Source organism: Malaclemys terrapin, chromosome 2 (assembly GCF_027887155.1).
Source record: "Malaclemys terrapin pileata isolate rMalTer1 chromosome 2, rMalTer1.hap1, whole genome shotgun sequence".
NCBI classification, from domain to species: domain Eukaryota; kingdom Metazoa; phylum Chordata; order Testudines; family Emydidae; genus Malaclemys; species Malaclemys terrapin.
In genome coordinates this window covers 192,095,704-192,122,909 of record NC_071506.1, presented here as the reverse complement: position 1 = coordinate 192,122,909, position 27,206 = coordinate 192,095,704, and the positions used below count along the sequence as shown (strand labels likewise).

Genomic DNA, 27,206 nt, shown 5'->3' with positions numbered 1-27,206 from the left:
AGTGGAGGCACTATGGAACAGTCAGACCTGTTTCCTGAGCATTAGAAATGAAAATGACCAGCATATAGCAGCACTGAGGAATTCTTGCCATCTTACTTGCCTATTTCAATTAATATTCCCATGCAAAAATGAATGCTTTTAGATAAGTGCTCCTTTCCTAAACATGCACAGAGACATATAAAAGAAATCTAAATTGAATAAAATTACTGATGTAATTAGGACAATCTTGTGATGTTAGAGGCTTGTTTAATAGCATTATGCAGGAAGTGCAATAATTAAAGAGCAGATTTTGACTCTAACAACAGTAGCATAGAACATAAAAGTTACATTTACAAAAACAAATTAGTGCCACAAAACGTTACAAACTGATCCCTTCAGAAACATGTTTTTCAAACTGAACAGCATACACGGAAAAGCCCTTCTGGGGAGTGCATAAAAGAATACCCGCCTTTTCGCTCTAGGAAATCCTGCCATGGATGTAAGTAAGTCACAAAAGGCATTTCTGAAAAAAGCCCAGACAGAGATGATCACATCAGACAGCAGAATAATTAATAAATATATGGAAATATACCTATCTCATAGAACTGGAATGGACCCTGAAAGGTCATTGAGTCCAGCCCCCTGCCTTCACTAGTAGGACCAAGTACTGATTTTGCCCCAGATCCCTAGGTAGCCTCCTCAAGGATTGAATTAGCAGGTCAATGCTCAAACCACTGAGCTATCCCTCTCCCCACCAATAAGTCTTGTGGGTAGAAAACTTCAGCAAAAACCATGTACTTCATTATCTTCTAAATGAAGGAAGACCAGATGGCTCTGATAATTGTAAAAAACCTTCCAACTTTCCCAACCTTGATATTACTTAAGATTTCATATTACTCACTTCAGGATGGATCAATATGTTTGAATTTTTTTAACAAAAAGTTAAACAGATCAATAACCCAGCCCCGAGAGAACTGGAAAAATGGAAATACATGTGGGCAACACCCATTTACATGTTCTTATATAGTGCATTAAAAATAATTCCTTGGAGCAATGTTACTTAATTTAGGATATTTTAAAAATATACTTTAAACATTAAAAAGATTACATTCAGAAAACAAAAAAATCTCTCTTTAAAATTGCTGTCAGAATTTTTATTTGTTAATTACTCACAATATGAACAGTGCTGGCCAAGAAACAAAATAAAGACAGTGTCTAGCCTTAAAATATAAAAAACAGAAACATCGAAAATAGGTTTCCCGGCACAAACTATTTAATATGTTGTTTGGTAAAGAGTTCACGTGAGAAACTCAAGGTTAGTCACACAAGGCGCCATAATCAGAGGTGATGTGTAAGGTGTTGTAAGTTTCATATCTTTAAATGGGCATGAAAGAGTCTAAGGTCCTGTCTACACTAGAAGGGTTTTGCCAGTATAGTTATATTGGTATAGCTATACCAGTAAAACCTTCTAGTGTAGACAGTTATGTCAGAATAAAAGTGCTTATACCATTATAACTTATGCCAGTTCTCCTATCTGGCATAAACTATACTGGTACAAGTACAATTATACCAATATAATTGCACCTATTCTAGAACTTTTACTGGCATAGCTATGTTGGTAAAAAAAAAAAAAATCACTCCCATAACAGATACAGCTAGTCTGGTAAAACTTTTTAAGTGTAGACTAGGCCTAAGAAATAGCTAGCAAAATACAGAAAGGATGACTTACTGACACAGTTAATTTCCATGTTTCCATTGTATGTTTTACCCACTTATTCATTACTAGTGTTGCCAACTCTTGCTATTTGATCATGGGGTTTGTGATATTTGGTGTTTTATTTAAAGACCCAGCTTCTGGAGACATTTGATTTAGTGAGAATCACAGCTTTCAATTTTTTAAAAAGTAAGTTTCTAGTCCTCATGGTTGCAAAGAAATCTTGAAAATGTGACCCAGGGGCTACTAACACGTCAGGAAGCAGCCAAAGAAGAAAAAGAACCCAAAGTGTATTGTTTAAAAATCTCATGATTTTTAATTCACTCTTATGATTTTGGGGCCCTGACTCATGATTTTAGAACACCTGGAATTTGTAATGCCAAGGGCCATTAAAGCACAGGAAAAAACCTGAGGTCTGGTCTGCACTACAGACCTATATTGGTATAGCTATGTCTCTCGGCGGTGTAAAACAGCCACAAACCTGAGCGATGGAGTTATACTGACCTAACCCCCGCATAGACAGCACTATGTCAGCGAGACAGCCTCTCCCATCGACATAGCTACTGCCTCTCATGGAGGTGGATTAACTATGCCCTGAAATTGATCTTTCCATGAAAGGTCACCAAAACATCTTTCTTATGGGACTTCAAATATCCAAGTACCCTTTGAACTAGAATGTTGAAATTTGGTTCATTTATTCATTATGGGCCACCTTTAGAACATCTTGGAGCTGCTGAACCAGCAGGGAGAGGGCCATTGGAGAGCGGATTGGAGCAACTGTATGTGTAGGAGAGAGAGGTGGCAGGCAATAAATAGCAGAGTTGTCTTTGATTCAATCATTTGCATTCCTTAATTTTATTCTAGTTCCTAGTGATTCTAGTTCATAGTTCCTATGAACACTAGAGATGGGTGACTAATGACAAATACTACTTGAGAATTCTTTATTCCAAAAATGTTGTGAAACTCAAATATTCAGGACTGATTTATTATTTTTACCCAGCTCTCTACATTGGAAAAAATATTTGCAAAATCATTTATTGGAAAATTCTTCAAATAAATTATTTACTGACTATTATCTGACAAGCTGTAATGATAGACAGACCCTGGCATGAGCAAAGATTGCAAGGTCAGTCCCAGTTTCTTCTTGAGGGAGCTCCTTGTACCGTCTTTGAGAGAGCTCCTTGTACAGTCTTCCTGAAAAGTTCTATCTCACAGGAACGAACTTTACTCTTATTGTGGGGGGTTCCACTGTGCCAGAGGAGCAAAGTTGTCAAACACCATTTTCATTCCAGAGCATTAGTCAGCCTCTAGATATCCTGGGACAGGCCATGGAGCACCCTGAGGTAAGGATCAAGACCTTGAACTTGATTTGAAATTCCATGGGAAGCCAGGATAGGGAGTGGAGGACAGGTTTGATGTGTTGGCGGTAGCCCATGTTGATGAAGAGACGTGCTGCAGCATTCTGTACTAGCTGGAATTTCCTTAGCTTTGAAGGCTTCATGCTCAGGTACATCGCATTGCTGTAGTTCAGACAAGAAGTGACAAATACTGTGAATAACTGAGGCCAGGTCTTGATCCACCCGGATGGGATGGGGTCTCCTAGCCAGGCTGGCCGACAGGGGAGGTGGGTAAAGGGGGCAACTGCCCAGGGACCCGGGTGATTTATAAGGTTTCCTGCCTGCCCTTGGTCCGCACAGATCCCGGAAGCGGCGGGAACGGCCCTACAGCCCCTCGGGGGGGGGGGAGGGGGGGAGGTGAGGGGCAGGTGGTCTCCACGTGCTGCTCCTGCCCCCAGCGCTGATGGGAACTGTGGGGACGGTGCCTGCGGGCAGCAGTGCGCGGAGACCCCCAGCGCCCCCTGCCTAGGAGCCGCTGCAAGAGGGGTGTACCGGTCGCTTTTGAGAGCTGCCCAAGGTAAGCACCGACCCCCTGAGCCCCTCCTATACCCCAAACCTCTGCCCCAGCCTAGAGCTCGCACCCCACACATCAACTCCCTCCCAGAGCTTGTACCCAAACTCCCTCCCAGAGCCTGTACCCCGCATCCCCTCCCACACCCCAACCCCCTGCCCCAGCCTGGTGAAAGTGAGTGAGGGTGGGAGAGAGCAAGTGACAGAGGGAGGGGGGATGGAGTGAGCAGGGGGCGGGGCCTCGGAGAAGAGGCAGGACAGTGGTGTGGCCTCAGGAAAGGGCCGGGCAGGGCAAGGGTCTTTGGGTTTGTGCAATTAAGACAGTTGGCAACCCAACCGGGCAGCTCAGCCAGCAGCTCACTGGGCACCAGCCAGTGCAGGCACAGCACAGCTCAAATTGTCAGGCACATTGTGTGTGTCTGTGTGTGTGTGTGTAGGCCCATTGACTGTTCTGCCCTGGGGCCCAGAATTACTGTCAGCAGGCTTGCTCCTTGCTAACAGGAGATGGTAGAAAATACTTCTTGGGGATACTGCTACGTGAGAGCTTAGTGTCACCGAGGAATCCAAAAGTACTAAACTAAGGACTGAACTGACCAATTGTGGGGTAGCAGCTTCAACCAAAGGAGACTGCACCCTGGCTTCAAACTCTTCAAAATACTTTCCTCTGCCCACCTGCATCTGTCTTGTTTAAGTTCAGCTTCAGCCAACTGTTCTTCATCCATGAGCTCATTTCTTCCATGCACCGAGCCATCCTGGTGGTAGTAATGTGGCTGTATATGATGTAGGAGCAGGGCTGGCCTTAGGAAAAATGGTAACTTGTATTTTGGCACACTCCTTCCCCATCACCCTTCGTCCCCATGGGATCCCTGGACTTCTCCCCAACCCCATCACCTCTGGGCCCTGCTGCCTCCCCCAGTATTTAATTTGTATTGAAAGAGATGCCAACACAAATTAAGCACTGGCAGGGTGGCCTGATACCAGCGGGTGCTGGCTGGGTATGCAGCTCTGAAGGCAATGCCACCGCCAGCAGCAGCACAGATGTAACGGTGGCATGGCATATGGTGTATTGCCACCCTTACTTCTGTGCTGCTGCTGTGGCTTGTGGTGCCTGGTGCTCGGCATTAGACTCAAAGCAGGCGTCGTGCTATCACATGGGGCTGCATCTTGCCAGAGCCCACGGCCCTCCTGTAGCCCTCTGGCCATCCCTGGCTCACTGGGGCGCCATTTCAGATTTTGCGGGGTAGGAGGAAATGTCAACTATGATTCCAGAGATTTTTAGGCACCTGAAAACTCTAGGGTTTTTGCAGATAATAACATAGGAATTAGCTGACAGGAGCACATCATCTAATTGTTATATAACGAAAGAAAAATATATATATAAAAACACCAATTAAAGCCACATTTAAAGTTTATATGTAAGTTTAGAACAATCAGAAGATAATACAGCAAGATATTCCCAATCCCAAGCCTTGAGGTACCAGTTCTGGAGCTTTAACACAAATATCAGAAACACACATTTGTACTCTATCTTTAGTAGAAATAAATAAAAATAAATAAAATCTGCTAACTTTATCTAGCAGACACACTCTGTTACACTGTTATTTTAGTCAATTGTTTTTCATTCCACTAAAAACATACTTAATTTTAACATACGTGATTAAGGGTTTTTTTCTCTTTTATTAAGGAAGGGAATTAATTTTTCTAATTACTTTGGCATTTATGTTCACTGATCACAATCATGTACATGACTCACTAACATTTGACTCCATCATTGCTATTGGTATCCTAGTTGGAACTTCATTTATTTTCATGAAAATTTCAAGTTATTTTACAGATATAACTAAAAATACAATTTTAAAAAAAGCAACCTTCATCTGCCTAGCGTCTAAAGTTATGTGTTTAGCTAATGGTTTTTAAACTGGCACTGCTAAGGTTAGTACAAGCTAAAGTTACATTCTAAAAGGATACTATTATTTGATGGTACCACTTTAAATAACGAATGACAAAGAACAACACGGTAATAAAAGTAATAATGATAATTACTCCAGCCAGAACAGGTTAGGCATTTTAGAACTCACTACTCAAGGAATTAAATTTAAGCATAAAAGAGAAACAAAATTATGAAATGCATAGACCAGTCAAAACACTAAAATAACTGCACTTTGAAAGAATAAAATTACAGAGAATATGTGTGCATTGCAGGAAGTACCAAGAAGTAACACCACCAACACAAGTATGTTTTGAGGGTTGAGTGCGAAAGAGAGAGTGTGTGTCTGTGTATGTATGTATGTATGTGAAAGAGAGAGAATGTGTGTGTGTGTGTGTGTGTGTGTGTGTCTCTGTGTGTGAGAGAGAGAATGTGTGTGAGAGCAGAGCGCTGTCCCTTTAAGCAGAGTGGCACTCACCAGTCTGAAGGCTTGTTCAGACAGCAGCAGCCCCCATCTCACTCCTGAGCCCTGTCCCCGCTCTTCCTCCACTCTGCGGAGATGGGATACATGGGCGGGGGGAGGGGGACACCCTGACACCAGTGCCCCCGTCCCCCGGCTCTGCCCAGCTGACAGGAACCCCCCTGGAGCAGCTAGCCAGGGGTGGCTCCAATGCGGGGGCCAGGAGCAGCAGCGGGGGATGGGCATTCCCGCTCCCGAGGCACTCCGCTTATAACGGCGCCCCAGGCTTTTGCCCCGTTGGCCCATATTGAAGGCCGGCTCTGTGTAGGATAGGTAGAGATGTGTCACCTGCATATTGCTGGCACTGGAGTCCATGTCATCTGACCAGTTCTCCTAATGTTTGCATACATACGCTGAAAAGGACCACAGAGAGAATTGAACAAAATTACTATTATCTATTGTCAGCGAGGAAAAGAGAGTCAAAAGGAGGAACACTCTAGTTTTGTGGCCAACTGTTGCCCGGAGTTATTTTTTAATCTTTTAATCTTTGTTGACACTCCTAGATGATGCTGAATACATAAATAAAATTATATTTAATATAAAAAGTCAGCCCACAAACTATTAACTTACCCGTGGCTGAAAATAAAGAAATACACTATATTGGAAGTACAATCTTAGCCTTCAGCAGTACTAGCATTATGCTGAAATAAAATATTGCAAGTATTTTATCAGGGAAAACATTAATGAAATAGTTTCTCTTTAATCACCTCTCATACATAAATGTGTCCTCTGTCTCACTGATGCATCTATTTCTCAGTTAACTTTTTTATCCTCTATTTGCCCTTTCAAAACTTTATTCTGGATTCTTCACACCCTTAGAGTTTCATTGTCTTTTTTTTAATACAATCCTTGTTTCTGTCAAAATCATATTTTTAATGTCAATGGAGATACAAATATTCAAAATGACCATGTTCCTCAGTTCTTCTGAATGTTATTGAATAAAAATTTTGGATTAAAAGGTCAACTTTAAAAATGCACACAATAAATTCACTGATAAAAATCTATTCTAACAGCATGCTGCACCTTCTCCACTGCCACACATTACATTATTCATGTTATCTTCACTGAATTTTAAGCAGTGCAAATCAAAAGATGGGGCTTGTTGACTGCTTGAGACTAGCACAATTTCTTTCGTGCCCACAGTGCTGAAGGCTGATCTAGTGGCACTTCTTAAATTAATGAAGCTGATGCAGGGAAATAGAGCACAGACACTTAATCACTTCCTTCAGAACAAAGAATCTTAGCTATCATTTTTCCTAACATTAATCCCTTAGTATGTCCTTTCTTCACACGCACACTTCCATAGCCATTGTGGAGGGGAAATCATCATTCTTCTCATTGTAAATCATGTAGAGATGCTCAGCAAATAAACAAAGACTTACAATCACATTAAGATCCCTTAGTGGAATGAAAAATAATTTTTAAACCCTCAGAAGCAAAGATATTCCAAAGATTTCCCAGGACAAAATAAATCACAGATATTTATGATATAAAATTAAGAAATAAAGGCCCTATCTATCTTAGGATCCTCCATAGCAGTGGTTTTCAAACTTCTTTTCTGGCGACCCAGTTGAAGAAAATTGTTGATGCCTGCGACCCAACAGAGCTGGGGATGAGGGGTTTGGAGTGTGGGAGGTGCTCAGGGCTGGGGCAGAGGGTTGGGGTGCAGGGGTGAGGGCTGCGGGGTGAGTCTGGGAATTAGTGGCTCAGGGTGTGGGAGGAGGCTCTGGGCTGGGGCAGGAGGTTGGGGTGCAGGAGGGGGTCAGGGCTCTGGACTGAAGGTGCAGGCTCTGGGGTGAGGCCAGGGATGAGGGGTTTGGGGTACAGGAGGGGGTTCCGGGTTGGGGCTGAGAGGTTCAGAGTGCAGGAGGGGGCTCAGGGCTGGGGTACAGGAGGGGGTGTGGGCTCTGGGAGGGAGTTTGGGTGGGCGCGGGGGCTCAGGGCTGGGGCAGGGGGTTGGGGTACAGGAGGGAGTGCAGGGCACAGGCTCTGGGTGGGAGTTTGGGGGTGTGAGGGGGCTCAGGACTGGGGCAGAAGGTTGAGGTGCGGGATGAGGGCTCCAAACAGCTCTTACCTCAGGTGACTCCTGGAAGTGGCGACATGTCCCTCTCGCTCCTAGGCGAAGGGGCGGCCAGGGCAAGGGTGCTCTGCGCACTGCTCCCATCCACAGGCATTGCCCTGCATCTCCCATTGGCCATGGTTCCCGGCTTGGGGTGCGGGCAGTGCCCAGAGCCTCCCTGGCCACACCTGTGCCTAGGAGCCAAAGGCACATGTCGCCTCTTCTGGGAGCCGCGCAGAGCTGGCCACTGTGGCCAATCAGACTCTTAACGGCTAGGTCAGGTGTGCTGACCATAGCTGCCAGGATCCCTTTTTGACCTGGTGTTCTGGCAACCCTATGTCAGCCCCAGTTCTTCCAGTCAATTGAGCATTTGCCTCAGCTAACTGACCCCCTTCCTTCAGTACCCCCAACTGATTTCCTGTCCCTCCTGAGTCTGTCCCCACCAAGCCATGCAACTTACTGGTCCTTTGCCTCCCCCTTCCTCCCTCAGTCAATTGATCCCGTCTCTCGTCCCTCTCAGGCTGCCCAAGCAACAAAACCTGTGTCTCTCTTGGTAAAACGACCGTGTGCCTTCCCACATACACACACATCCAGCCATTTTAGACTGTGCTTCGGCCCCCACTCCAGCAAATTCACACTTTGCCTTCTACAATTTATCTGCTGGCTTTTTTCCAGGCTAAGTGATTCTCAGTGATCCTGTGGGCTGCACTGGATACCTGCAATGGGAGGGCAGCTATCCTGTAGTAGGGATTCAGGAGAGTGAGTCGAATACCTAACCTAATTCCCCTGTGAGCAGGAAAGAGCTGCTCTTTCTCTTCCTTTCCAGCCCCTGGGATGCAGCAGGCAGCCCTTGACAAGAGGATATTCAAATCTCTTCTGGCTTACACGAGTCTGCTAAGTACCCAAGGGGCAGCAGGAAAAGCAGTGAGGAGGGGATGGGGAGATGCCCTCTATTGCCTCCCCCTTGCTACCAGCCTGGTGTCTCCTCTGTGACAGTCTGCACTAACTGAACGCAAAATATCTACCTGTCTCTGCTGACAGCAGAGGCCTTAGAGATTTAAAGGTGCAATCCATGAAAACCAAAAGTGTTAACAGTTACACCACTAAGTACTGCACGGATCAAAACACTGATAATTTGATATCTGTCTGGTAGCCTGTGTTAAATGAGTTTTGTGGTCTTAGTCTAGTGGATAAGTGCCCACATCTAAAAACCATCTCAGCTGACAGTGTCATCCTTGCTACAAGTTTCAGCATAGAACACCAGGCCTGGATGGCAGTGAAAACTGATTACCCTTTGATCCCAATCAAGGATGAGACAAATCAGTGGAGCAGCAATGGGACGTTTGTGCTACGGCTCATACTATGGATAATTTGACTGCTTCGCTTTTCAGTTCTAACAATCTGCCCCGTTCAACTGTACTCACCCACTCCTGCCTTCTCAAAAAAAACCCTCAACTCTCTTTTAAAGGACACTGCTAAGTATTATAGTTGTTGTGTACATGGGTTTAACTCCCTATATTTTATAACATCTTTGCAAGACCTATTCTAGCCCCATCAAAGCTCTGTATGTAGTCAAATATATTAAACATGGTGTTGAGATATTTATACAACTTGCTTTCAAATGCAGTCTCTTTGACGCTTTAAAATCATTGCCAAAAATATACAAGATGGCAGAACCACACCGTTCTATTTATTATTAATAATAATAATGTTTATTTCTGTAATACCTAGGAACCAACCAAGAATGGGACACTACTCTGCTAGGCACTGCACAAACACAGAATAGCAACCAGTCCCTGCCACAAAGAGCTTACTATAAACAGACAAGATGGATAATGGACAGGGGAAAGGCATATAACATACAAGCCTAGAAAACAACATAATGGTGGCAAATGTTAGTTCCATGATTTGTTTCTGGTGGAGTTAAGTTAGATGGAGATTAGCTAAACAGAAAGACAAGTGTAGGGAGAGGAGATGCTGACGGGAAGGGGCTGGAGGGCAGGAGGGTAAGAGGTGTAGGTTTATTCTCTTGTGTTTTTTTTTTTTTAACATAATACCCATCACCATATAGCTGGGTTCTGCACAAAAGCCTAAAATACCATTAATTAAAATAAGGCAGGGATTCAAAGACCCAGCAAGAAACAGACACTGCCAAAAGAAAGCTAAAATAAAAATACTCCAGAAAGCATTTTCTCATCCTAAAAATGTATGAAGAGACACAAAATATAAGACAGGGCTGCCGCTTATAAACAATGAATATCCAGAACCAAATCTACATTAGCATATTACACTATAGGATAATAAATGTTTCTCTCTGCTGAGAGTTATTATTTATTACTTATCTACTGCCACAAATTCAGCCTTGTAAAACTCATGAAAATTTATAAGTACAGGCAAAAAACTTACTTGCCCATCCCCATCATGACGACAAGTAAAATGAAGAGAGATTGGGGTGGAGTAGTAATATTTTAGTCACAAAAAAGTGCTCGTCCAGGGCAGGTAGAATTTTTCAAACCCGCTGTAAGGTTTGTAGCTGGCTCTTTATAAATATATGAACAGATAAGATCCTTGCCCTGAAGACCTTAAAGCCTAATTCATGGAATAACTGGTCAAGGACAAGGAAGGAAGAGACTGTCACTGGAAATATTCATGAAAGTGGATGGAAGGAGGAGAGAGAGCACTAGGTGCACACATAGAGAAGCCAGACTTTCTAACTCCAAATCTAGTGCTCTGTCCACTGGACGCATTGCTTCCCCTGACCTGGACCTGAATAGATAGCCTGTGCAAGCTGACAGAGATCTAATCCATTCAAAAGGCAGATTGCTGCATTCCACGCAAGGGTCCTGATTCAGGAAAGAATCCCCCTATTCATGAAGAGCATTTAAGCATGTACTTAAAGTTATGTACATGCATAAGCCTCATTAATTTAAAGGGGCCATAAGCAGGTGCTTATGTGCCCTTCCTAAATACAGCTGCTTTCCTGAGTCAGCTCCTCAATAGCTCTTGCCCCACGTAAGGCCTGGTATAGAAATTCAGCCTGGAGACCTGGGTAACTGGGGTGAGGTATTTAAGATTTTTGTTTTTTCTGTCTATACAGGTAATTTGACCAACGAAAAAGAAATACAGCTGGCCAATAATACCTTTAATTTTATAATATGTTTCAGTCATAGTATTACAGGCTGTGAAACAACAGCAGTATCAAACCTATAAAAGAGTGAATCAGTGAGCTAAGCATATAAAATTTCACAAGATAAGTCCACATAAAATAAAACTAAACTATTGTGCCAGACCAAAAATGTTTCCAAACCAAAATGGTCTTTGTAATACAAACTTGAGACCTCCCACTCTGAGGTGCGGAGAACCCACAACACTGAATCAATGGGAGGTGAATGCACTTCCAAGAGAATGCACTGAGCAAGTTGCAGGATCCAGGTCTGAATTTATGGCACTTCTCAATACCAAAGAGACGGTATTCTACAAAGCTGAGAGTGCAGAAACAAAGATAATAAGTATTCAGAACCCTTAACAGCTTTATGTCCTTTCCATCCATACATCACTATCATAGGTTTTATCATTTCCATTTTACAGAAATTAAAGAAGTTAAGTGACTTGCAGCAAATCACTATTCATCTATTCTGCCCTGTAAGAACTTAGGACCTTGATTTTAGAAGGTGACATGGTATAACCCATAATTGCACATAATGATTTCAGATGTTCAAGGGTAAAATCAAAGACTTCGAAAACAGATTTATTCATGGCATGAACACGGACTGCAAACACATCACTGCAGACACCATTTTGTTCCTCTGCTAGAAGCATGCCATCCACTCCTACTCTGAAACTAAATGGCTTCTTGAGTAGTGTGGCTACATGTCCCTGAAAATCAAGAATGACTCACTTCCCAGCGCCTGACTGGTTTTACAAAAACAGTATTTTATCTACGTTTAGAAACGCCCCCCAATTGCCCCCCAACTTTGGACAACTTTCTCAGTGCAAATTTCCAGCATAAAGACTGAAGAAATATGCATCTCAAGGACAATTCCTCCCCAAAGCTCTCTGTGATCTCCCTCATCCAGATGAGACTTTGAGTGACCCCTCTTTGCCCACAGGGAGTCAGACACTAAATCCCATCTGACTACGGGCAGTGTTCTGAGGGGCAAGCTTATAGACAATTTAGCCACACCATCATCATATGCATCTAGCTATCAACCTGTCTGCTGTCCTCTGTACTTCTTCCATCTCCCCTGCATCAGTGCAGTGGCGAAACAAGACTGTCGGAAAGCACAGGGGGTTAGGAAGAGCGGTGGAGGGAGCATGTTTTCGTGGAATGAAGGGGAAGGAAGGAAAAGGATGGAAAGTAGAAAAGTGAGCACAGTTCTCTAAAGCTCAAAAACCAGAAGGCAAAAAGAAAAGGTTCCCATATAGTTTTCTTAAAATCTCATGAATTTTTAGCTAGTCTAATGATTTTGGTAGTCCCAATTACTGAATTTTGAATGTCTGGGGTTGGCAATACTTATGAATCATAGAAGTGTAAGACTGGAAGGGACCTCGACAGGTCCTGCACTTCAGGCAGGACTAAGTAATAACTAGAGTCTAGTTACTAGACCATTCCTGATAGGTGTTTGTCTAACTTGTTCTTAAAAAACCTCAAAGGATGGAGATCCACAACCACCTTAGGAAATTATTCCAGTGCTTAACTACTCTGACAGTTAGGACGTTTTTCCTAATGTCCAACCTAAACCTCCCTTGCTGCAATTTAAACCCATTGCTTCTTGTCCAATCCTCAGAGGGCAAATACCATACTAAAGTCAAGATATACCACATCTACCGCTTCCCCCATCCACAAGGCTTGTTACCCTGTCAAAGAAAGTTATTAGGATTGTAAGCTGTATCTATTTTATGTACTATTAGAACTGTTTGTATATGTTATTTTGTGATTTTATTGAAATCGCCATCTTGAATTTTGTAAGTTGTAGTTGGAACTCCATATTTGTGTCCTTTTCCCCCCATTAGTTTGGCACCCTTTCTAAGGCGTAATTGCCTGATTGGTTGCTGCACAGACTTAATCTACCTAGCAACCCAAAAGGTGAGAAAGTACTACCTGACCCTAAACTAATCTGCCCAGAGACAGAAGGATATATAGAAATCCAGTGCAGCCCGTGTCCATTCTATCTGCGCGGTCTTCGAGAGGCAAGATCAACATCTCCAAGAAGTCAGAGTTTACCTGAGTAACATCATGTCTGATCCGAGTTCCTCCTGTGAGAGTCCAACATCACAGTAGAAGGTCCGGATCCATCCCGCTGAAGCTGAGGCAGACTGAGTTGACACGCCGTCCGTTTTGTGTCTCGGTGTCATCCATCTGAAAGTAACATTAATCGTTATTCATAGGCCTGTAGTCTGTTAAGGTAATTGGTGGGGTCTGGGCTTCAAGCCTACCTTGGGATATAAATCACGGAGCTGTTATATATTCAGTTTGTTCTGTTTTATATACATTGCTTCCCCCTCTCCCATTACCGTATCTTACCTTCAATAAATTACTTACCTGCTTTGCATCCTTATCATTACCTCCCTATTTTATTTTAAGCGACACCAGATGATAGGATCTTTTATCCTTCAAGCATCTGTCTATAGGGGCAGGGGTCCTGCAAAACAACTAAATTAAAACTGTTATAAGCCCATCGAGTCTGTTACTACACAACATCCTGTAACAGGTTGGCCTGACATGATCTTGACAAATCCATGTTGACTGTTACTTATCACCTTATTATCTTCTAGGTATTTGCAAATTGATTGATTATTTGTTCCATTATCTTTTCGGGCACTGAAATTAAGCTGACTGATCTGTAATTCCCCAGGTTGCCCTTATCCCCATTTTTTTTTTATAGATTAGCACTATATTTGCCCTCTTCCAGTCCTCTGGAATCTCTCCCGTCTTCCATGAGTTTTCAACGATTATCGCTAATGGCTCATATCTCCTCAGACAGCTCCTTGAGTATTCTAGGATGTATTTCATCAGGTGCTGCCAACTTGAAGACATCCAATTTGTCTAATGTAATTTTTAATTTGTTCTCTCCCGATTTTAGCCTCAGATCCTACACATTTTCACTGGCATTCAGTATGTTAACGTGTCCAATTACTACTAACCTTCTTGGTGAAAACTGAAACAAAAATGTCATTTAGCACTTCTTCCATTTCCACATTTTCTGTTATTGTCTTTCCCCCATCATTGAGTAATGGGACTTCCTTGTCCTTTCTCCTGCTTCTAAAGTATTTGTAGGATGTTTTCTCGTTCCCGTTTGTCTCTAGCTAGTTTAATTTCATTTTGTGCTTTGGCCCTTCTAATTTTGTCCCTACATGCTTGTGCTGTTTATATTCCAGGATGTTTGTATTCATCCTTCATGATTTGACTTAGTTTCCACTTTTTGTAGGACTCTTTTGAGTTTCAGATCATTGAAGATCTCCTGGTTAAGCCAAGATGATCTTTTGCTATACAGTACTTCCTATCTCTCTTATGCAATGGGATAGTTTGATCTTGTGCCTTTAATAACATCTCTGAAAAACTGCTCTCTTGAACTGTTTTTCCCCTTAGTCTTGCTTCCCATGGGATCGTATCTACCAACTCCCTGAGTTTGCTAAAATCTGCCTTCTTGAAATCCATTATCTTTATTCTATTGTTTTCCCTCCTACCATTCCTCAGAATCATGAACTCTGTCATTTCATGCTCACTTTCACCTCAGCTGCCTTCCACTTTTAAATCCTCATCCAGTTCCTCCCTATTTGTCAAAATCAAATCTAAAACAGCCTCTCCCCTAGTAGCTTTCTCCACCTTCCGAAATAAAAAATGGTCTCTAATGCATTTTAAGAACTTGCAGGACATCACCCTTGTTTTTTTTAACCCCTTTTTATACCCAGAGACTTTCAACAAATTTGTATCTTATTTCCATCTCAACCTCAATCCAAGTGAATACATCTTTGATATACAAGGCATCAACTCTTCCCTGTTTTCCCTGCCTGTCCTTCCTCAGCAAGCTGTACCTTTCTACACCAATATTCCAGTTGTGTGTTATCCCACCAAGTCTCTGTGATGCAAACTATGTCATAGTTGTGTTTATTCACTAGTACTTCTAGTTCTTCCTGTTTATTCTCCATATGTCTTGCTTTAGTAGCCACATGTACGATAACGATTTCATTTCCCCGCTATGTTTCCTCTTGTCTCCCCTTTGTCCCTGCTATAATTGCCCATGCTCCCCCCAAGAGTCTAACCCTTCTCCCAGGTCACCACGTGACTTACCTCTGGGCTTTTGTCTCCTAGGTGTCTGAAGTTAGGCTCTTAAATACGTATTTGGACAGCTGAATAGAAGAGGTCTCATTTTAGCAGGGCTGAGCACCCCACACCTCTCCCCCAAAATCACACTGAAGCCAATGGAAGCTGGGGATGCTCAGCACTTTTGAAAATTCTGTCCATTTTTGTGTAGGTGCCTAAAGAAATTTTGAAGCCTAAGTTCAGGTACCCAGATGTGAACATCTGAGCTCTATTAGGGCATGGGATTTTCCTCTTGCCCAACAAATAAAAAAAGTGGTGCCCCTGCGTTTGCATGTTTGAAAACAGCAGAAATCCCTTACACATCAAAACAAGGAAAATAACAGCCACTGTCCGCCTACCCATTCCCCCCTACATAATGCTGCGCTGCCTATATGACCCCCTCCACTGTATTCTCTGTTGGGAAGGGCCACCCTGGGAAACTCTACCCCAGAGGCTTCCCAGCTGGGCAATGCCTGCAAGAGGTCCATTGGATCCCTATGCAGAGAAGGCAGCAGATCCCATCTTTTTGTTCTGCGTTTGTACAGCACCTTGCACAGTGGAGGGATCCTCATATCTGAACGGGGCTCACTGTTCCTCCTGCAATACAGTTAACCCAGTGGCTCACTACAGGGCTGCTACTACTACGGCACGCTCCATTATGGCAATGTAACCGCTTAGTTAAAACGAGCGCGCGAGCTTTTACCACCCCCAAGCCCGCCACGATAGGGACCCATTGGGGAGCGGGGCACTACAGGGCAGGGGGATGGACCGCATTGAGACAGACACACAGCAAAGAGAAACGTACGTAACGTGTCCACCTCAGCGTTCCACCCCCACCCTTAAGTACGTAACGCTCTCCACCTGCGCACGCGCAGCTTGCAACCCCCATCCTTTCCCCACCCGCAAGGGAGTGGGCGTAGCCTGCCGCATCGCCTCACAGCGCATGCGTCAGCCAGGGGCCGGGCCTGCCATCATCCCAGCCGGGATCAGGCGACGACGGCCGGAGGGGGCGTAGCGCCGGTGGCGGAAGTTCCGGTGCAGTTTCTCCTTCCGGTTCCTCGCCCTGGCTTGTGCAGTTGCTACGTGTCCTTAGCGCGAGCGGTTCGTTCGGTCCCGGAGCCTCAGGTGAGCGCGCTAGCGGCGCCTCCGGTGGGGAGGGGGCGGCGCCTCTTCCCCCAGCCCCCAGGGGCCGCCCCTGCGCTGGGGCTGTAACGGGCTGGCGAGCCTCGCTGCGGGCTCGGGGTTCGCTGAGCTAGTGGCCGAGGGCTGGGGCCGGCCTGGAGCCCGCACGCAGCAAACCCATCTTCCCTCCCCCCGGCCTAGGGTGACCAGACAGCAAGTGTGAAAAATCGGGCTGGGGATAGGGGGTGATAGGAGCCTATATAAGAAAAAGACCCAACAATCGGGACTGTCCCCATAAAATCGGGACATCTGGTCACCATACCCGGCCCGAGGCTGCTGCACTCCTTAAGTGGAGTAGGTGTCAAGGGAAAAGGGAACGTGAGTCCAACGTTGTCCGCAATATCCTGGCCATAAACCAGCCCCCCCCCCCCCTTTCCCTCTGCCAGATCCACTAGTCTTCCCCCTCTCCCCTCCAGCTTGAGGAGTCATTCCTCTTCTTCAGGGAGAACCCAGCAGTGAATCACAGCAGGGTCCTGCTCCCTGACTATGGCTCCTAGGTGGTGTGGTAATACAAATAATAAAAGCTAGTGTGAATATATCAAATGTTGGGCGATCTAATTCCACAAGGAAAAGGGCAGTAGTTTCATGTGTCTACAGGCTTAATAATGGCACCTGACAGCAGTATGTCGCCAAACTGCCCGACCCCCACTATTGTAGGATGGGTTGCCTTACTAAAGAAACTTCTGATTTGTATTTCATTCAAGGAGATTTGCAAACAAAACTGTAAAACCTGTAGTAGATTTGTAATTCATTGCACCCCTCTAGCAAGTTAAAATTTTGAAAAGGAATCGGTTTTAACTGATAATTTGAAGATATTTGAAAGGTATCACATGGCAGTTGCATCTTGCCCTTTGTAGGTACAAAAACCTCCTTTGCTATCTAGGGTTTGGATTAGGGCTGTTGATTAATTGCAGTTAACTCATGTGATTAACTCAGAAAAATTAATCACAATTAAAAAAAGTAATCGCAATTAATAGCACTGTTAAACAGTAGAATACAAATTGAAATTTATTAAATATTTTGGATGTTTTTCTATTTTTTCAAATATATTGATTTCTAATACAACACAGAATACAAAGTGTACAGTGCTCACTTTTTGATTACAAATATTTGTACTGTAAAAATGATAAAAAGAAATAGTATTTTTCAATTCACCTCATAAGTACTTAGTGCAGTCTCTGTATTATGAAAGTGTAACTTACAAATGTAGATTTTTTTTGTTACATAATTGCACTCAAAAACAAAACAATGTAAAACTTCAGAACCTACAAGTCCACTCAGTCCTACTTCTTGTTCAGCCAATCGCTAAGACAAAGGCCTGGTCTACACTACGACTTTAATTCGGATTTATCAGCTTTAATTCGAATTAACCCTGTAACCGTCCACACAACGACGCCATTTAATTCGATGTAAAGGGCCCTTTAAATCGATTTCTGTACTCCACCCCAACGAGCGGAGTAGCGCCAAAATCGATTTTAGCAATTCGAATTAGGGTTAGTGTGGCCGCAATTCGATGGTATTGGCCTCCGGGAGCTATCCCACAGTGCATCATTGTGACCGCTCTGGACAGCAATCCGAACTCGGATGCACTGGCCAGGTAGACAGGAAAAGCCCCGCGAACATTTGAACTTCATTTCCTGTTTGCCCAGCGTGGAGAGCACAGGTGACCACAGATACCTCATCAGCACAGGTAACCATGCAGGCTGATAATCGAAAAAGAGCACCAGCATGGACCGTGAGGGAGGTACTGGATCTGATCGCTGTATGGGGAGAGGATTCAGTGCTTGCAGAACTTCGTTCTAAAAGACGAAATGCAAAAACTTTTGAAAAAATTTCCAAGGGCATGATGGAGAGAGGCCACAATAGGGACTCTGAGCAGTGCCGCGTGAAGGTCAAGGAGCTCAGACAAGCCTATCAAAAAACAAAGGAGGCAAACGGTCGCTCCGGGTCAGAGCCGCGGACATGCCGCTACTACGCCGAGCTGCATGCAATTCTAGGGGGGGCTGCCACCACTACCCCACCTTTGTTCGTGGATTCTGGGTCGGGGATAGTCTCGACGCCTGAGGATTCTGCCGATGGGGTAGAGGAGGAGGAGGAGGAGGATGAGCTTGCAGAGAGCACACAGCACTCCATTCTCCCCAACAGCCAGGATCTTTTTATCACCCTGACTGAAGTACCCTCCCAAGCCTCCCAAGCCAGTACCCAAGACTCTGACCCCATGGAAGGGACCTCAGGTGAGTTTACCTTTTAAAATATAAAACTTGTTTTAAAAGCAAACGGTTTTTAATGATTACTTTGCCTGACTTTGCATTCGCGGTCAGTTCAGCTACTGGAAAAGTCTGTAGCTACTGGAAAAGTCTGTTAACGTGTCTGGGGATGGAGCGGAAATCCTCCAGGGACATCTCCATGAAGCTCTCCTGGAGGTACTCCGAAAGCCTTGCCAGAAGGTTTCTGGGCAGTGCATCCTTATTCCCTCCTCCATGGTAGGACACTTGACCACGCCATGCTTGCAGCAAGTAATCTGGTATCATTGCCTGACAAAGCCTGGCAGCGTATGGTCCCGGTGTTTGCTGGCATTCAAGCAACATCCGTTCTTTATCTTGTTGTGTAATCCTCAGGAGAGTGATATCACTCCTGGTAACCTGGTTGAAATACGGGAACTTAATTAAGGGGACAGAGGTGGCCGTTCCTACTGGGCTGTTTGCCTGTGGCGGAAAATAAATCCTTCCCTGCAGTTAGCCAAGCGCAGATGGGAAATTGGCCCTGAAGTTTTCCGCGTTTGGCTAGCAGGGATCTTCCCTGTTACCAGCCACGCGGTGGGGGGAGGGTACCGTGATCATCCCAGAGAATTCATGGCGAGGGGGGGGGGTCGGCGGCGGGGGGGGTAGTTTGGTGCCTGCAGGGATCTTCCCTGATACCAGCCATGCGGTGGGGGGAGGGGTACCGTGATCATCCCAGAGAATTCATGGCGAGGGGGGGGGTCGGCGGCGGGGGGGGGTAGTTTGGTGCCTGCAGGGATCTTCCCTGATACCAGCCATGCGGTGGGGGGAGGGGTACCGTGATCATCCCAGAGAATTCATGGCGGGGGGGGGTTAGTTTGTTTTCTGGTGCTGCTGAATGTTAACAGAAAAACCGCAGCACTCTACTTGCCTGAAGGGGCCCAGACAAGCCCCCCCACACTGCCCCCCCCCCAACTGGCTGAGATTGGCCAGGCTTCTGCAGCACTCTACAGGCTATGCTTGGTATGTGGGAAAGGAGGGTGCAGAAGCTGTAAAACAATGGCTTACCATGGCCGCATGCAAGCCGAATTCTGTTGCCCAGACCTGTGATCTCTAGCAGCAAAGCCACAAGCACTCAGCATTAAGAGGCAAAATGCGACCTTGCACAGAAATCACATGTGCTATGTAATGTGAACAGTGTTGGTCACCGTGAAAGAGTATAAGCATTGTTCTGCAAAATGTAGCTTTTAAAACAATTCTCTCTTTTTTCCCCTCCCTACAGCAGCTGCAAATTCCTCAAGCCTCCCTCCTCCATCCCGAAGGTTATCACAGATAAGGCGTCGTAAGAAGAAGACGCGGGAGGACATGTTTTCTGAAATTATGCAATCCAGCAGGAGTGACAGAGCTCATCTGAATGAGTGGAAGGAAACAGTTTCAAAGTATAGGAAAGAAGTCAGTGAACGTGAGGAGAGGAGGGACCAACGTGAGGAGAGGAGGGACCAACGTGAGGAGAGGAGAGACGATCGAGATGAGAGATGGCGGCAGGAAGACCAGAGGATGAAGGATGCAACGCTGGGGCTGCTCCGGCGTCTGGTGGAGGTTCAGGAACGGCTGCTGGAAAACAGACTGCCGCTTCAGCCCCTGTTCCACCCTCCCCCCTCCCCATGTTCCGTATCCTCCTCACCCAGACGTGTAAGAACGCGGGGGGGGAGGCTCCGTACACCTTCCCATTCCACCCCAGTAGACAGCCCAAGCAAAAGGCTGTCATTTTTTTAACCTTTTCTTTGTGGCTTTTTCCTTCCCAGCAATCCTCCTCCCAAATACCACCCGGGTTCCCTCCCTCTTTTTCTAATCTATTAATAAAGAATAAATGATTTTTAAATGATAGTGACTTTATTTGGTTTGAAAGAAAGCTGGGGGAAGGGGCAGGGTGGGTTCCTTACAGAAAATCAGTCAGTAAAGGGGGAGGGTTTTCATGAAGGAGAAACAAACAGATATTTCACACGGTAGCCTGGCCAGCCATGAAACTGGTTTTCAAAGCTTCTCTGATGCACAGCGCTTCATGGTGTGATCTTCTAATCGCCCTGGTGTCTGGCTGCGCGTAATCAGCAGCCAGGCGATTTGCCTCAGCCTCCCACCCCGCCATAAAGGTCTCCCCCTTACTTTCACAGAGATTGTGGAGCACACAGCAAGCAGAAATAACAATGGGGAGATTTCTTTGGCTGAGGTCAGAGCGAGTCAATAATGAACGCCAGCGACCTTTTAAACGGCCAAATGCACATTCTACCACCATTCTGCACTTGCTTAGCCTGTAGTTAAACAGCTCCTGACTCCTGTCCAGGCTGCCTGTGTATGGCTTCATAAGCCATGGCATTAAGGGGTAGGCTGGGTCCCCAAGAATAACTATGGGCATTTCAACATCCCCAACGGTTATTTTCTGGTCCGGAAAGTAAGTCCCTTGCTGCAGCCCTTTAAACAGAGTAGTGTTCCTGAAGACGCGAGCGTCATGAACCCTTCCCGCCCAGCCCGCGTTGATGTTGGTGAAACGTCCCTTGTGATCCACAAGTGCTTGCAGCACCATTGAAAAGTACCCCTTGCGGTTTATGTACTCGGTGGCTTGGTGCTCCGGTGCCAAGATAGGGATATGGGTTCCGTCTATTGCCCCACCACAGTTAGGGAATCCCATTGCAGCAAAACCATCCACTATAGCCTGCACATTTCCCAGAGTCACTAACTTTCGTAGCAGCACCTGAGTGATTGCTTTGGCTACTTGCATCACAGCAGCCCCCACCGTAGATTTGCCCACTCCAAATTGATTCCCGACTGACCGGTAGCTGTCTGGCGTTGCAAGCTTCCACAGGGCTATCGCCACGCGCTTCTCAACTGTGAGGGCTGCTCTCATCTTGGTATTCTGGCGTTTCAGGGCAGGAGACAGCAAGTCACAAAGTTCCATGAAAGTGCCCTTACGCATGCGAAAGTTCCGCAGCCACTGGGAATCGTCCCAGACCTGCAACACTATGCGGTCCCACCAGTCTGTGCTTGTTTCCCTTGCCCAGAATCGGCGTTCCATGGATAGAATCTGCCCCATTAACAACATGATCTCCAAAGCACCGGGGCCTGTGGTTTCACTGAATTCTGTGTCCGTGTCCGTGTCCATGTCCTCATCATGCTTGTCGCTGCGCTGCCGCCGCCGCTGCCTCCTCGCCTCGTTTTTCTGGTCCTGGCTGAGCATAAACTCCACGAGAACGCGCGAGGTGTTTGCAATATTCATGAGTGCTGTCTTGACCTCAGCGGGCTCCATGCTTGCCGTGGTATGGAGTCTGCAGTGTTCACCCACCCAGGAAAAAAGGCGCGAAAATGGTTGTCTGCCGTCCGTTGCTTTCATGCAGGGAGGGAGGGAGGGAGGAAGTGAGGCTGTACCCAGAACCACCTGCGACGATGTTTTTTGTCCCATCAGGCACTGGGATCTTAACCCACAATCCCAATGGGCGCAGGAGACTGCGGGAACTATGGGATAGCTATGGAATTGCTACCCACAGTGCAACGGTGCAGAAATCGACGCTAGCCCCGGTACTTGGACGCACACCACCGAATTACTGTGCTAGTGTGGCCGCACTCATTTCGACTTTATACAACCTGTTTCTCAAATCCGAATTATCTAAATTCGGATTAATCCCGTAGTGTAGACATACCCAAAGAAGTTTGTTTACATTTACAGGGGATGCTGCCTCCTGCTTCTTGTTTACAATGTCACCTGAAAGTGAGAACAGGCATTTGCATGGCACTTTTGTAGCTGGCATTGCAAGGTATTTACGTACCAGATATGCCCCTTCATGCTTTGGCCACCATTCCAGAGGACATGCTTCTATGCTGATGATGCTCGTTTTTAAAAAAAAAAAAAATGCATTAATTAAATTTGTGACTGAACTCCTTGGGGGAGAATTGTATGTCTCCTGTTCTGTTTTACCCAAATTTCATGTTATAGTAGTCTCGGATGATGACCCAGCTCATGTTGTTCTTTTTAAGAAGGTTTTCACAGCAGATTTAACAAAATGCAAAGAAAGATACCAATGTGAGATTTCTAAAAATAGCTACAGTACTTGATCTAAGGTTTAAGAAGCTGAAGTGCCGTCAAAATCTGAGAGGGATGAGGTGTGGAACATGCTTTCAGAAGTCTTAAAAGAGCAGCACTCCACTGCGGAATCTACAGAACCGAAACCACCAAAAAAGAAAATAAACCATCTGCCGGTGGCATCCGACTCGATGATGATGATGAATATGAACATGCGTCGGTCTGCTCTGCTTTGGACAGTAATCGAGCAGAACCCGTCATCAGCATGGACGCATGTCCTCTGGAATGGTGGTTGAAGCATGAAGGGACATATGAATCTTTAGCGCATCTGGCACGTAAATATCTTGTGACGCTGGCTACATGTGGACTTGTAGGCTCTAATGTTTTACATTGTTTTATTTTTGAATGCAGTTATTTTTTGTACATAATTCTATATTTGTAAGTTCAACTTTCATGATAGAGATTGCACTACAGTACTTGTATTAGGTGAATAGAAAAATACTGTTTTGTTAGTGCAGATACTTGTAATAAAAAATAAATATAAAGTGAGGACTTTACACTTTGCATTCTGTGTTGTAATTGAAATCAATATATTTGAAAATGTAGAAAACATCAAAAAATATTAAATAAATGGTATTCTATCGTTTAACAGCACGATTAATTGCACGATTACTGTTTTAATCGTGAGACAGCCCTAATTTAGATCATGACACCCTCACTTAAATGTTTACTGTTGGTTTGTTTTAACTACAACCAGAACAACAAACACACCTCCTGGAAGTGTGTTCAGTCAACTTATAGATGAAAACTGTAATGTGATAATATATCAGTAAGCCAGTTACATTCAGAATGTATAAACTGGTAACTATAGAAGGAATAATGGAGACAAAAATAGAGGAACACTATGCAGGAGAATGGGAACATCAGTAAGACTCGAAGAGGATGTAAAAATTGGAAGTCAAAGTTCATGGTTCTTTGGATTGATTACTTGACTGTGCCTCCATCTCCTGGATACAAAATACATTGCAACAAAATATGGATTTTTAACAGCTTTGTAGACTTAAAAAAACCTAGAATCCTGACATTGTGTGTGATTAAAGTGTTAACATTTTCATATTCAGTATTTAATGTACATTAATAAGACCAGCAGAAGGGCAAAGGGAGGATTTGCCTCTTTATGTAAGATGTGAAATGATTTTTCAAAATGATTCTTGAAACAATCTATGTATTAACATGTGACACTTTCTCTTGCAGGCAGTCATGGATCAAGTAATGCAATTCGTTGAACCCAGCCGTCAATTTGTAAAAGATTCCATCAGGCTTGTTAAAAGATGCACTAAGCCAGACAGAAAAGGTAAAGTATGCAAGAAGGAAGATTAAAGGGGAAAAAAACGTAGGGCCATAATGCTCATTACACTTTAATTTTCTATCTTATGATATTGTCTGAAACACAAAGAATAGGAAGTTCATGTGTTTAAAGGCAACATGATGTCTATCATGTTGACTGATTCTCAGTTTTGCACTTGTGTAGCAAACAACCTGTTTTGCAGTTTTGTCTGAAAAATAATGAGATGGACTTCATTCTTTGTATAACAACCAATTTGAAAGGGTTTTTTTGTTTGTTTTTTTCTGGTATACATCTTGCTGAAGTCAAACTTGTGATAGCAGTATGGTAGTGAGTTTCTGAAGCAGTCTACACAGCTGAAGTGTTCTGAAATGTAAATTGCTTAATTTCAGAATGCTTTTGATAATGGCTTCTATGGACACTTCACATCCTGATGTTTAGTCTGATCAAATTAATCTTGTCCAGTGTCACTAACTTGATTTTGCTTGTTTTCTTTTGGAAATTGAATGATTTAGTACTTTGTATACAATATTGTCAGTGACTTAAAGCCAGATAAGCTAACTTGAACTTTTAAGTAATGTGTGATTCTGTATTTTGTAATCCTGCAAGTATTAATCCCTGGAAACCTAGTATTTCTAAAACTTGGGTTATTTTTAGGAATGAAATAACGGTGTCTTTGTCTCTGGGCATTTACCATCTAAAAGGCACTTCTAATGTGCCTTTTATTTTAACATTGGGAGAAAGGCACAAATCTCTCCATGGTCATTGTAGTAACCTGATCTACTGCATTTTAAATGGTAGGTTTAAATTTACAGGACTAAAGCCTATAACTTCTTAAATTGCAGAATTCCAGAAGATTGCCATGGCAACAGCAATAGGTTTTGCGATAATGGGATTTATTGGTTTCTTTGTGAAATTGATCCATATCCCTATCAACAACATCATTGTGTAAGTAAATCTGATAAAATGGTAATGCCAGTATCCGAACATGAATAACAAAGTGTTCAGAGTTGTATTGATAACTAAACGTAGTATTTCAATGAACATAATCATAAAGCCTCTTTGGTATTCATTTATCCAAGTACCTATGTGGCCCCCATCACTATAGTACAGTATAGTGAGCACTTCAGCAACTTCATCTATATCTTGCAAACATTCAGGAGTTTTCAGTAAATCAATTTTGCTCTCAGATATTAGGGCTTCATCTTTTGTTTACTAAGTAATATACTGCAAAATGTTAGTGCTATTCATTGCATTTGTAGATGAGAGAAGATGGCCCAAGATGTTTAGAAGCTAAATGTTGAACATTTAAACACTCCTGGGGAATTCTGTACCACTGTGCAATGCAGAATTTGTGCAGAATTCCATGTTTCCCCTGCGGAACTGGGTTGCAGAGCTGCTGGTTGCCACTAGGGGCTGCTGGACTCGGCAGAGTACAGCTTACAGTGAGTGGTGTGCCCAGCCCAGTGGGGATAGAGGCTGCACATTGTGGCTGCCCAGCTTGAGCCTCATTCTCCTGGGGACAGGAGAGGGCCTGGGAGACCCAGCTCTGGCATGGGGTGAGGAAGAGCAGGGTCGCACCACACCATGTCCCCTGGCGGGACAGTAAAGAAATTGGTGGTGCATGCAGCTGGGCTCTGGGAGGAGGGGTGTGTGGATGTCTGGGCTTGTGGGGAGGGGAGTTCAGGTGTGTGGGATCTGGGGACCCCACACAGCCCCCTCCAACACTCCTCAATGGGAACTGGGTCGTCAGAGGGTTTCTTTAATTCCTGGGAGAATCTTTTTAGTCGTTGTATGTATTGTTGACAGGTATTTTGAAATAAATTACCAAAATAATTGAAACTGGAGTGCTTTATTTGTCAAAATAAAACAATATGAATATGCGGAATTCCCCCAGGAGTAAATACTTGCCGCATGTTTAGGCAGTACAGTAGTTTGTTTGGATTTTGCATTTTTAACTTTCCACTTAATTTTTAATTAGAAATTTCACCAAGTGGCTTGAACACTTGCAGAGAATGTAGTATAAATGAGGCATATAGTTTTGAGAAGTTAATGTCTTGAGATTGTATTAGAAGAAATCACCCAACAGAGCTAATAAATAATAGTACTAAAAATACCTTTATTAAAAGTAAAGCAGTGTTTCCAATTTTATATAACTTTTGTACAATACACCACAATTTGTGTATTAAGATTTTGCATATGAACATTGAAGCTTAAATCAATCTGGTAAGTAACACTACAAAAATCACTGATATTGAAGGTTTCAAACACTTCAGTTAAGATTTCTTAATTGGTTAAAAAAAGCAGTCGTTTTGGCAAAGTTGTTCTCAACCATTTCCCTAGTAGGAATGCATATTACAACAAAAGTTTCAGGACCCCTCTCCCATCTAATCAAAGAAAAGAGGGTGACTGTAATCCTTTGACATCTGTTTACTGCCCCTTTGGGAGCAAGAGTGGCATAATCCTCAAATTAAGAAAACTCTCTCCGAGCAAAGATGAGACTAAGGAACTGTGTAATGTCCGTGCTGTTTTTAAGGCATAGTGGGGACTTAGTTCCAGTTAGAATAGGATGATGTAACTTAAGATATCGGTCTTACTTGAAACTGATCAAACTCTCTTGTTCTACAGTGGTGGCTGAACGCTCATCAAGAAGCTCTGTTACCTGAAGTTTGGAGTGATGGACAATGGGCGTGGGGGGGGGGGGGGAGGGTTTGTTTACTAATATTCCATAAATCTGTATCTTGTTTACTTACTGCTATAAACCAGGTTAAGATTTAAAACAAGCTTGACATCTGAGTTAATCTCATTTTGTTTTACTGACTCTTTCAAAACTCTAGGTTCAGTAAATAAATAACTGACCACTGTGTGTTGCTCATTGTACGAGATGAGGTAAAGTGACTGAACTGCCTTTCTTGGTTTTTGCTTTCAGTAGTAGAATAATTCCTTACATATTTTGGCCCAGCATTAGGTGGTACTAAA

At 44.1% G+C, this 27,206-nt stretch overlaps 1 protein-coding gene and 1 long non-coding RNA gene across 4 annotated transcripts in view; one reads left to right on the top strand and one right to left on the bottom strand.

Annotated features, from left to right (window-relative positions):
• Positions 1-27,135, top strand: part of SEC61G (SEC61 translocon subunit gamma) — a 60,850-nt gene extending 33,715 nt beyond the window's left edge. Inside the window, exons 1-4 of one of the 2 annotated variants that reach the window (XM_054019155.1) lie at positions 16,426-16,534; positions 24,137-24,236; positions 25,073-25,175; positions 26,856-27,135. In XM_054019155.1, coding sequence (XP_053875130.1) covers positions 24,143-24,236; positions 25,073-25,175; positions 26,856-26,865 — 207 coding nt within the window. In that variant the 5' untranslated portion in view covers positions 16,426-16,534; positions 24,137-24,142 and the 3' untranslated portion in view covers positions 26,866-27,135. Of the gene's footprint in view, positions 1-16,425; positions 16,535-24,136; positions 24,237-25,072; positions 25,176-26,855 lie in introns of those variants that run through there. The other variant, XM_054019156.1, reaches the window with a different exon arrangement.
• On the bottom strand, positions 1,569-14,575 carry LOC128832096 (uncharacterized). 2 transcript variants are annotated; one of them, XR_008443894.1, is made up of 5 exons: positions 13,331-14,575; positions 12,317-12,377; positions 6,336-6,400; positions 4,273-4,398; positions 1,569-3,213 (listed from the first exon to the last, which is right to left on the bottom strand). It is a non-coding gene; the product is annotated as an uncharacterized LOC128832096 (long non-coding RNA). The 2 variants fall into 2 exon arrangements; XR_008443895.1 differs by lacking the exon at positions 12,317-12,377.
• Positions 27,136-27,206: the final 71 nt, after the last annotated feature.